This window comes from Capra hircus, chromosome 16 (assembly GCF_001704415.2).
Source record: "Capra hircus breed San Clemente chromosome 16, ASM170441v1, whole genome shotgun sequence".
NCBI lineage: Eukaryota > Metazoa > Chordata > Mammalia > Artiodactyla > Bovidae > Capra > Capra hircus.
The window spans coordinates 22240780-22253520 of NC_030823.1; the positions used below are offsets into that span (position 1 = coordinate 22240780).

A 12741-nucleotide genomic window follows, 5' to 3' on the forward strand; every position below is an offset into this window, starting at 1 on the left:
TCTCTACTACCACCATTTGATATTTTTCATGTGTCTTAAAAAAATTTTTTTCCCCTCTCTCCCCAGCTGGGCACAGGGATGATAAGACCTATCCAATATACAGGTTCATTTCTCTTTCTTAAAAAACAAAACAAAACAAAACCCTGATTTTGTTCAGTGTTCAGGTATCAACTCCTCCCCTGTGCAGCCATGGGCCTCAGGAAAAGCTGACCCTCTATCCTCCAGCTTCAGGAAGTGATATGACTGACTGATGAAAATTTCATATACCTTGCTAGTGGCTAGTTCAGAAATGAGCCAAGGAGATAAAAGGCAAGGAAGAAAGCTATGAAAATCCCCAGCCTTTTTCTCTCTCTGGTCAGAAATGAAAAAACAAGTTGCCCCACCACGCATGTGAGAGGAACAAGCTTTAGGATGAAGTCAACATGGTGTATGTAGAATAGAACATGAGTCTTTGATGACACAGCTGAATGGCCTCGTCAACCCATCTGGGAATACAGAGTATCTCTGACTTCCTTTTATGTGAGCTAATGAGTGTCCCTCTTATTTAAGCCAGTGCAGGTTAGATTTTCTATTATCTATAGGTGAAAATACACTGCACAGAGTGGGACTCTGTTTACTCGCTCAATGCTACACTCCCAACACCTAGAATATGGTGGGCACTTAACAAATCTATGTTGAATGAATAAATTCAAGAGTCTGAAAGAATAACCAATGAAGGAGAAAGACTCCTAAAACAATTATTCTCCACTGAACCCCTGACTGAGCTATAAAAAGTCATTAAATCCTTAAAAACAGGCATCTACTTAAGTACTATTGAGTAAGCAAAAAATGTTCTTGATAATGATTTTAAAATGTTGACCTAACACTGAAATATGTCACCATCATTACAAAAGGAAACTGTCACTATCAAAAAGCATGCATATTTTTGCAGACTTACAGGTTCTTGGGGTTCTGATTCTTCCCATGCTCCCCAACCATCATCTTCCCAGTTTGATTTACCTGTTTTGAAAAAGATGAAAAGCGCTTACTATGTAAAATATAGAGCTTAAGTTATTTTAAAAACACTTCCTCTAAACATAATAGAACCAACCTCATATCAAGGAAGAAAACAATGGTAAACTATACTAGGTCAGGATATTGCTATATGTAATAATATTCAGGAAACATCTGACCCGAATTTCCACATCTATGACCCGAATTTCCACATCTATGTAAGTGTGCGAGTTAGTTGGATTTCAGGATACTGGACATCAAGTTTACCCATATTTAAATCAAACTGCAAAGGTGACTTTTTAAAAAATCTTAAAATGACAAATATTTGTTACTTAATATACCAGACAAGTTAAAGGTACACAATGGCCAAAAACACACCTAAAACGTCACACAGATATCTTTCAGTTCAGTTCAGTTCAGTCGCTCAGTCATGTCCGACTCTTTGCGACCCCATGAATCGCAGCACGCCAGGCCTCCCTGTCCATCACCAACTCCCAGAGTTCACTCAGACTCACATCCATCGAGTCAGTGATGCCATCCAGCCATCTCATCCTCTGTCGTCCCCTTCTCCTCCTGCCCCCAATCCCTCCCAGCATCAGAGTCTTTTCCAATGAGTCAACTCTTCACATGAGGTGGCCAAAGTACTGGAGTTTCAGCTTCAGCATCATTCCTTCCAAAGAACACCCAGGGCTGATCTCCTTTAGAATGGACTGGTTGGATCTCCTCACAGTCCAAGGGACTCTCAAGAGTCTTCCTCAACACCACAGTTCAAAAGCATCAATTTTTCGGCGCTCAGCCTTCTTCACAGTCCAACTCTCACATCCATATATGACCAAAGGAAAAACCATAACCTTGACTAGACGAACCTTTGTTGGCAAAGTAATGTCTCTGCTTTTCAATATGCTATCTAGGTTGGTCATAACTTTTCTTCCAAGGAGTAAGAGTCTTTTAATTTCATGGCTGCAGTCACCATCTGCAGTGATTTTGGAGCCCCCAAAAATAGTCTGACACTGTTTCCACTGTTTCCCCATCTATTTCCCATGAAGTGATGGGACCAGATGCCATGATCTTTAAAAGTATTTTAATAAGATGTATCAAAGATTAAGAAAACAATTTTGAAATCAGATTGGTCTACTATTTTCCACCTTTTCCTGACACTGTGGGATTTCTCATACATGAGAACATGGTCTTGTATTAAAATAAAGATGTCCAACCACCACTGCAATGGGGAACTGAAAATCCCAAACTGGGGGCTTCCCTGGTAGTCACTGGTTAAGAATCTGTCTTCCAACATGGGAGATGAGGGTTTGATCCCTGGTCAAGGAACTAAGGTCCCACATGCTACAGGGTAACTAAGCCCACGCACAGCAATTAGAGAAGGCCCACATGCCTCAACAAAGACCCAGCACAGTCAAATTTTTTAAAAAATTAAATAAAAAAAAAAATCCCAAATTAATGAGTATATTTTTATATAATTATCTTGGTTATCTTAAACCATATCAGAAAAGAATGAATAAAACTATCGTTTTTAAAGGAACTATTAACATTCTGAACCAAACACCAGATACTCTATATGTATTACTTCAAATCAAATTAAAAAACAAATAAAAGTTTCCCTAAGTGTGAAAAGAGCAGATAGTTGTCTAATTATAAGTTTAGCCCCAGAATCAGACTACCTAGGTTCATCCTGGATCCAGCCCTTATCAGCTCTGTGACCCAGAACCGTTATCCCGTATTCGTAAGCTTTAGCTCTCTTACTGTAACACCATGGAAAATGACAGTACCTACAGTTAGTGCGATTGCCATCAGGATGCTAAGTCCCCAGTGCCTGACACATAATAAGTTCTTTTTTTAATATAAATTTATTTTAATTGGAGGCTAATTACTTTACAATATTGTATTGGTTTTGCCATACATCAACATGAATCCACCATGGGTGTACACGTGTTCCCCATCCTGAACCCCCCTCCCACCTCCCTCCCCATCCCATCCCTCTGGGTCATCCCAGTGCACCAGCCCTGAGCATCCTATATCAAGCATCGAACCTGGACTGGCGATTTGTCTCACATATGATATTATACATGTTTTAATGTCATTCTCCCAACATAATAAGTTCTTAATGCCAGTGATCAGGATTTAGCTATTAAAATACTACAAAATATAAATAAAATATTGTATTTAAACCAATCAGCCTCAAAATTCTGGAGGAAAAAGCAGCCTAAAAGATGGGACTGAACATGTTATCTGCTGACAGGGAGGAAGGAAGCAAAAAGAACTTCCACTTCTCTACAACGTTCCAAAAGCTGCTAAAATCAACTATATATTAGACGATAAAAAAAAAAGTTACAGTCTAGTACTCGAAATCTCTGCTCAATTAGCTCTGTGGCAATATCCCCATCTTTGGTACTTAAACACCAAATAGCTACTTTATAATGTACCAAGCACACTGCTAGCCATATATTAAGTCCTAACATAGTACTAATCATTTGATTAACACTGTACAACTAATAAAAGGTTTCCATAGACACATCAATTGAACAATTTAACAACTGTTCTGTTAAATACCCTGTGCCAAATCCTGTAGTAGAAACAGAGAAAAATACAAACATATGAACTCCTTTTCTTTTTAAAGAATCTGTGATCTAGTGTAGGAGAGAGACAAGTAATCGTCATGGTGATGGCTGTAACTGACTACTAAAGACTCTGATGCTGGGAGAGATTGTGGGCAGGAGGAGAAGGGGGCAGGAGGAGAAGGGGACCACCCAGGATGAGATGGCTGGATGGCATCACGGACTTGATGGACGTGAGTCTGAGTGAACTCCGGGAGATGGTGATGGACAGGGAGGCCTGGTGTGCTGCGATTCATGGGGTCGCAAAGAGTCGGACCCGACTGAGCGACTGAACTGAACTGAACTGAACTGATGGAAACTCAGACAAGGCCATAAAAGAGACGAAAAACTACAGGGAGGAGTCATCTTAAATGAAATCTTATAAAAAGTGGCTAGATGGACTTCGCTGGTGATCCAGCGGTTAGGACTTCACTTTCTAACGCAGGGCTTTGGGTATGATTCCTGTTCAAGGAGCTAAGATGACAACGTGCTTTGGGGCCAAACATTTTAAACAATTCAATAAAGACTTTAAAAATGGTCCACAGATTTTTTTTTTTAAAGTGGCTAGAAACTTTTCAAAGGCAAAGAGGCAAAAAAAAAAAAAAAAAAAAGCCATTCAGACAGAGGTTATTACGTAACAACAACTAACATGTATTCAGCATTTCTATACGCTTCAGTGCTTTACTGACATTAATTCACATAAGAACGACAAGGATCCCCTATTTCCCTCTTTTTTACAGAGAAAAGCAGATTGCCTAGTTTACATCACTTGCCTAAGATCCAGAGGATTAAATGGAGGGGCGGGGTTTGAATTCAGTTCTATCTGACTTCCAGAGCCCACGCTGCCTAGTATTCTCCCATACTTACTCCTACGGCCTATGAATAAGAGTAATATTAGGAAACAGTGGGGCTTACAAGTAAGACCAAAAGCAAGATTTCATTACATTAACATGGAAATATTCCCCTGATATTGAGACTTGGAAATTTCTCTTTTGTAACTTGGAAAACTACAGTTGCTCTTTGGCAATCTAAATTTGTTAGGCAATCCCTTTAGTCTGCTAATTTTTCTACTGCATAGAAAGCAACTATCTTCTTATGGGCTGATGGTAACTAGGCCATCCAACTGATAACGTCTTTCGTATGAGAAAGCAAAATGTGTAGTAAAGCTTATTGCTCTAAGGTCCACAACTCAATGTTAAAACTGCTATAAAAATATTTATCAAATTACCACATTCTCTGGAAAAACATGCAGAATTTAAGGTACTTCATGAAGGTCAGCTAATCATGTATTCATTCAACAAACACAATACAGCATCTCTTCTGTGTTGGGCCCTGTGCTAAGTGACATACAAATGCAAAATAAGCCTCCAAAGAGCTTAGTCTGTGCACATAACCTCTGTTGAATGCTGTTCAAAAGAAAACTATAAAAAATGAGATATTTCTCCTCCATAGTGGTAAAAATGTACCCAGCTCCATTCACAAATGACTCATTCAATCAGCAGAAGACAGCAGAAATTTTGATTATCAGCCCCTGCAGAGACCCAGTTCTCTCCATAAAGCACAATTCAAAACATTCCAGGAAGAAAAAAAAACTCTGAGAAATACCTTCTTTTTACAAAACAGTGGCGCTCACGACGGTTTACCCATCTCAATGTCTCTGACTGGGGAATTTCTATTAACTGGAGGGAAAGAAATATTAATCAGGCACCTCCCACTATCACAAGAATACATTTCCCCAAGGGGTCATGGTACAAAGAGGTTAAAGGAAGGTGATTGTGAAAAACAGAACTCTTACTTGGAGAGGTTAAAAATATTTTTGAAGGTTGGTTTAGAATTCTCTGTATTATTTATAACACTGTAAGAAAATGCAGTCCAAATTTTAGTCAACTTAAAAATGAGGAACATAAAAGAAAAAAAAAATCAAAGATGGAAACATCAGTAAATAAGATACTACCTTCTGACTATTGTTACTCAGTGTCAGTGATGTAAAGTTTGTAGCCTCCTGACCTACTTTAAAATTCATCTGATACTGTTTTGCAGGCTGCTATTTGACAGCTACTCTTGAAGTATCAGAATCTTAGCACCTCACCAAGGTTATTTCTTATGTCCTCAAATATGAAAGCAGGTCAAGCACAATCTTCAAAAAGTTTATATTGAAAAAATAGCTGCTGAATGTCTAATAAAGATGCCATTCATATACAACATTTTATTCAGGTGGTCTTTCCTTCTGGTAACTTTTCTATGAGGGATGCTCTTCTTCAATCCATGTCAGTATCAGTGTATTTTAATTGATTATTGATCAAAGTTGTGAATAACAAGAGCAATGTGTTTAACATTTGAGAACTGGGCCATTTAATGTCAATAAGGAACATTTACTACAAAACTTTAAGGTCTATAAATTTCTACATAACAGGAAGAAATGAGACATCAAACGATGATGGTCTGTTAGAATAAATAGATAAAACCTTCTATAAGCCAGGGTGATTTGAAAGTCCTAACTCTTGCTGAAACTCATTTGAAAAGATGTAAGTCCGACGTTAACGCATTTCAAAAGATCCTGATGCTGGGAAAGATTGAAGGCAGGAGGAGAAGGGGACGACAGAGGATGAGACGGTTAGATGTCATCACCAACTCTATGGGCATGAGTTTGAGTAAGCTCCAGGAGTTGGTGATGGACAGGGAAGCCTGGTGTGCAGCAGTCGATGGGGATGCAAAGAGTCAGACACAACTGAGCAACTGAATTAAAGTCAGTTTAACAAAATGTACTATCAAGGATGGACACTCAAGACATAAACTTCTTTAGCGTGATCAGGATCCAGTGTAGAATTCCAAAAACCACACAAATCACCAAATCACCCAGTTCACCTAATGAGCCAAGTGGCATGCTTTTCAGTCAAAGGCTAGGCTATAATTATGGGGTAATTGTATGTATTCCCCCCCATTTATTAAATAAGTAAGTAGTAACCACCTAATCTCCAGAAAGCAATCCTTTAAATGACACTGTCATCAACCGCCTGTATCCTTTATCTGGCTTAAGTTCAATTCAACAACACTGATCAGAATATTAAGAAAATGGCATCCACATCCATTGCCTTTACAAAACTGGAGTTACAGTCTCTTCTGCAGCATGGCCTCTCTCAGTTCAGTTCAGTTCAGTTCAGTCGCTCAGTCGTGTCCGACTCTTTGCGAACCCATGAATCGCAGCACGCCAGGCCTCCCTGTCCATCACCATCTCCCGGAGTTCACTCAAACTCACGTCCACGATAAGAGAGCCTTAAAATATCTTCAAAGAGATTAAAACAATGAATTAGGGATGACTGAAGTTTCAGGGTTGATCCCATCCTGAAAATGTGAGGCAGGCTGTCCATGGATGATGCTCGGAGGAATACTAGCTTCAAGGATAAACTTCAATGCCAATCTAATCTGATCTAAAATCTCCTGTTTTCCTCTGCCTGCCCTCCTTGTTTCTATTCTTTCACTTCATTAGCCTCTTCACTTACTGGAGGGCAGCCTTTAGCAGCACTGTCCAAAAAAAATGTAACACAAGCCACACATGCCCTGTTAAACTGACTAGCAGCCATATTTAAAAAGTAGAAACAGGTATAGTTAACTTTAATATGTTTTATTTAATATGTATAGCCCCAAACATCATTTCAATATGTAATCACTATTAAGTTGTTCATGAGATATTTCACATTGGTTCTCTAAGTCTTCAAGATCCAATACGTATTTTACACCCAGAGCACATCTCAGCTGGGACCGGACACATTCCGAGTGCTCCACCGCACAGTATAAGACAGCACAGCTCTAGAACAACTGTTAGGTGTCTCGTGTCAGCCTGCCTGGGTTTGATACTCAGCTTTACCCCTGAAGAGTCATATATCCTTAGGCAATTTAATCTCTTCCCTCTCAGCTTCCTCTTTAGCAAAATGGAGTTAATAACTGTATCCATTTTTGTTAAGAGTTAAAAGAACAGTGCTTGGCACATACACACCCTTGATGGCTGTTAAAATAATTACTCTCCAAACACAGCACCCTCCTTCTTCATTCTTACTCTGTGCATTTGCCTATTCTGTATCTGTCAACTAATTTAAGTATTCCCGTTTGTCTCCACCTCTCCAAATTCACCTTCTCCTTCAGGACTTGGGTTAATTATTTATGAAGTTTTACTGCATCTATCAATGATCTTTCCCGCTTGTGAAACCACAGCATTTGATTATATTTTCCTTTCAGAATTATAAATTGCGTCGGGTCATTTGTTGCATTGTTAACTTGTCTGGTTGATCATAAAGGTATACCATGTCAATACAGCTAACCATTTAAGCCTTGGAGGACAAGAAATATACATACTGTGTGTGCTCAAACTCTTACACACACATATACGCATCTTCAAGAACACTGTAGGTACTTAAATATTTATATCCATTTAGGATATCAAGTCTTTGAAAATAACCTTCTAACACAAAGGTTTCCCCATATATCCCTATAAAAGGAGCAGGATTTAAATTAACATATTTAAATATGGTAAGCAAATCAGATGTTGATTCTAAATATTTTACATTTCCACAGAAATACAAAAACATTTTATTTTTATCTTATATACAAAGACTTTATATTCCAAATCAAAACTATCTTTTGTAAATAAGTTTTCTATGTAAAATTATAAATATATATTGATAAAATTTGATAATTCTCTATTCCATTTTAGTCAGGAAAAATAATTAACAATCTTTAGCTTTAGTTTTGATTAAGAACACAAGAAACAGTATTTTTGTTCTAATTTAAGTCTAAATGGCAGAATTTGACTATGTAAAAAGATCCCCTAGAAATATTGTTGAATATAGTTGGCCTAATATGGATCAATGGATCTTTGTATTTGATAGATACACACACACACACACACACAAACACACACAACGTATATTTCAACATTTCAAAACAACACTTGTATCATTACTTTAAAAAGATCTTGCATCAGTAAAGAAAAACCAATACATTCATTCCATTAAGCATTTACTTTAAACCTGACTTTTTGGTAGGCTAGAAAAAATAATTACAAAGAACACTGAGTTCCCAAATAAACACCATATCATTTTGAAGGCAAAAAAGAACACCCACATCGTTCTCAAAATGTGTCTGTATTTTATTATGCAAATATTCTTTTTGCCAACAGTGAATAAAACAGGTTATATTCAAAACAGCTAAGAAATGGCAAATATTGCCTATTGGAGACATCTAAAATTAGATCATGAGACTGCTCCCCTAGGTTTGTTACTTTAGTGCTATGGCTCACCTGCCAGATGTTGCTCCTAAAGCAGTAATTTTACAACTATAGCACAGCAGGGCAGCATCAGCTCTAAGCCAAATATTTCAAATGTCCATGTTTCAACTGGGCTTTCCTACCTCATTTCCAGTACTGCCTACTGAAAAAAATGGCGCTTTCAAGTACATGAGATACGACTACTGAGCCTGTGTTTGAGAGCGGGGGAGCTGCAACTACTGAAGCCCTCGTGCTCTAGAGGCTGAGCTCCACAAGAGAAGCCGCTGCAATGAGGAGCCTGTGCACTGCACCTGGAAAGTGGCCTCTGCTCACCACAGCTAGAGAGACGCCTGCACAGCAAGGAAGACCCAGTGCCGCCAAAGACAAATTTAAAAAAATAAAAATAAACAGTAACAATGAAAAGAAGTTTGCCAGTTTAGATTACTATGTGAGTCATAACTACTATGTCATTACTACCTCATTTGCTAAAATTACCCCTCATTCATATGTTATACCACACCTTGAATCATACTTGCTCTCTATTTAAAATTTCTAAGCTTATCTCCAATCAACTTATATGATGTAGAAAGAAATAAACATGAACAAAATGAAGTTATAAGTATTAGTAATAAAAAGCAACAACCTCCTCATTGACAAGTAATTTGACTTTTCTATCATTTTTTCATACATATCACTGAAGAGGACTATTTTGAACTGTCTAGAAAAACTGGCAACAAAAACTCTTGTTCTTATCCTTATCAGGTAAATGAATAAAACCAATGACTTTAAAACATAAAATGTAACTACAACTTCCTCTAGGGAGAATTTTTTCCCTGAAGAGATTAGATTATACTGGTATTAAAAAAACTTGATATCATCAGTCTTTTATAGTCACTGAAACCTTCAAACTATGGAGAAAACATTGTAATTCAAGCACCAAAAAATAATAGATGTCTTTTAAGGTATATTTCCAATGAATGAATTATTTTACCAACAAAAGCTTAAATGAGAAATTCAATTTTTGCTGTTCACAGTTCTATTTAATTTAAAATATACATTATTCCAATTTGCTTCTGAACAGTCTGTCCTCATAAACTGAGTAATAGTTTCACATTTAAAAATAACCTGAAGCTAAAAAGGAAAATGAATTCTAGAAGTGGGCAATTAATTTGACAGTATTTGCTTTCCTCAATATGAGTATGTCAAGATCGAAAACTAAATGGGAAACTGAAATCATTAAATGCTAGGAAAAAGAAAATTTAATCTCTATGATCTAAGAAAAGATCTTACTAGCACTGAAGAAAATTCATTTCCATTCTTCTAAAACAGGAAAAAGAAAATGTACTTGTATCTATAAAGAGCACCAACCTCCAGAACCTATAACTTGTAAATAATTCGTAAGCTCAACAATTTTAGTTGGCTCTTCTTGGCCAAGCCACAGAAAGCATCACATAGCAATACAAAGGAAAAAAAAAAAGCCTAAAGAATAGAGAAGCTGCTTAATTTCCTGTGCCTCAGAATTATTCATCTTTTTCTATTTCTAAAGAAATGGAAAATGGGAATATAAATTTTATATTAGCATAGTCCTCTCAGCACATAAAAATAGGCAGCAGTCTAAAATGAGGAAGCCATCCCATTTTCAACAAACAGGAGTTTCTTTCAAAACACCATGATTAAATCAGACTAGGTCTGTAAGGCCCCTTCCAGTTCCAGATTTCTAAGGACTCCTGTTATCAAATAAGTGGCCTTCTTTATCACTCAAGGAGAATGTTTTGACAGTCATTTCAAAAAAGGACAGAACTGAAAATATCTTTAAGCAGAAACAGAGTGTATCCTCTTGTTCTAAAGGGCTTCCCTGGTGGCTCAGAAGGTAAAAAAAAAAAAAAAAAAATCTGCCTGCAATGCAGGAGACCCAGGTTTGATTTTGCGGTCAAGAAGATCCCCTGGAGAACTGAATGGCTATGCACTCCAGTATTCTTGCCGGAGAATTCCATGGAGAGAAGAGCAGTAAGACAACTGAGCAACTAGCACTTTCACTTTTCTTGCTCTAAATAAAGTTAAAAAAACACAAGTATGCTTCTTTTGCTCCAAATCTAAGAAATCTTTAGACCCATCCTAATAAAAACGATAAAAACAAACTGTAGACTTGAAGAAATTTAATATGCCCTATTCTTCTACTCATTTTATTTTTTAAAGGAAGTTACTAAGGGCAACAATATATTTTGTATATTAGATAGACTTTCTATATCCTTTATAGTTGTTTCCTACAACTTCATGTGTTACGAATTTATTATATCCAAAGCAGCATAAAATAATAAAAGATCAGGGAACGTAGGAGAAGGGGACGACAGAGGATGAGATGGTTGGATGGCATCACTGACTCAATTGACATGGGTTTGGGTAGACTCTGGTAGTTGGTGATGGACAGGGAGGCCTGGCGCGCTGCATGGGTCGGACACGACTGAGTGACTGAACTGAACAGGGAACGTAAATGAGGGTGAAGGTATATAAATACTGCTCACCAGAGCTAATTTCTGCAAATTCTAAAGCCAATTCAGTATCTTCCTTACTTATTCAATTCTAATATGATTGTCCTTGTGAGAAAATTTTCCTTACAGTTAAGGTAAATTCTTCCAATACCAGCTTAATCTTGCTATTACTTGTTGCTTTAAAAAAAAAACACACAGATAAAATCTGATAATAACATTAGCATCGCCTAAGATCCATTTTTCATTTATTGGAAGAGCAAAAATCAAAGAAACTGATAACACAGGAAGATGACAAGTGTGGGTATAAATGAGCATTTCTGTTTACCACAGACAGGAATAAAGCTGACCAATTTTTAGACTAACTATGTGACTGTGCTCAACAACTAAAATGTGAATTTCTATTATCCAGCAATTCCAATCCCAGAAATTTACATACAGAAATAGAAACATATTAGGTAAAGCATGTACAAGGATGCTTACTGGAACATTTTCTTGTAGTAAAAATATTGGAAATAATCTAAATGTTCATTGATAGGGGAATGTTTAAAACCTGGTAGTCTTCACTGAAATAACTGTACAGACATTAGAGAAAAAAAATGCTACACTTATATACACAGGTTGAAAAAGAAATTGACATCTTTTGACACTGTCACAACAGTTGACATTAAAAATTAACCAAAAAAGTTCCAGAATGTACATTTTACAAAAATGAGGTTGTAATATAAAATGCAAAATAGAGAAATAAAACATCCCAACAGCATGTATGTTTACTGTCTAAGCAGAAAGTCTGGAAGATTCTCGCTAGGGCAGCACTTTATAATGACAGAATTTTCCATAGTGATGGTGGTGTTCTGTATTTGTGCTGTCCATTAGGTAGCCACTAGGTAGGTACATTGGAGATGGCAATGGTACCCCACTCCAGTACTCTTGCCTGGAAAATCCCATGGACAGAGGAGTCTGGTAGGCTGCAGTCCATGGGGTTGTGAAGAGTCAGACACGACTGAGCGACTTCACTTTCACTTTTCACTTTTTCTTGCCTGGAGAATCCCAGGGAAGGGGGAGCCTGGTGGGCTGCCGTCTATGGGGTCGCACAGAGTTGGACACAACTAAAGTGACTTAGCAGCAGGTAGGTACATGTGGCCACTGAAATGTAATTAGTATGACTGAAAAACTGGACTGTTATTTTTACTTAGTTTCTATTAATTTGTACTTAAACAGCCACATGAAGTTAGTGGCTACTATACTAAAAAGCTTAAGACTAAAGTTTTGACATCTGGGAGGGGGGATGTGAGTAGCTAGAAGATAGATTTTACGTCTGATTTTATACACTTAAAAAAAATAGAGGCGATGTAATAATACGTGATTATCTCTCTTGACCTGAGAGTCTCTC

The 12741-nt window shown here is 37.3% G+C and overlaps 1 protein-coding gene across 1 annotated transcript in view; it reads right to left on the reverse strand.

Annotated features, from left to right (window-relative positions):
• Positions 1 to 12741, reverse strand: part of RAB3GAP2 (RAB3 GTPase activating non-catalytic protein subunit 2) — a 101927-nt gene that overhangs the window by 78493 nt on the left and 10693 nt on the right. The window contains exon 2 of the mRNA XM_005690485.3: positions 938 to 999. Within this exon, the coding sequence (XP_005690542.1) occupies positions 938 to 999 (62 nt within the window). The remainder of the gene's footprint in view (positions 1 to 937; positions 1000 to 12741) is intronic.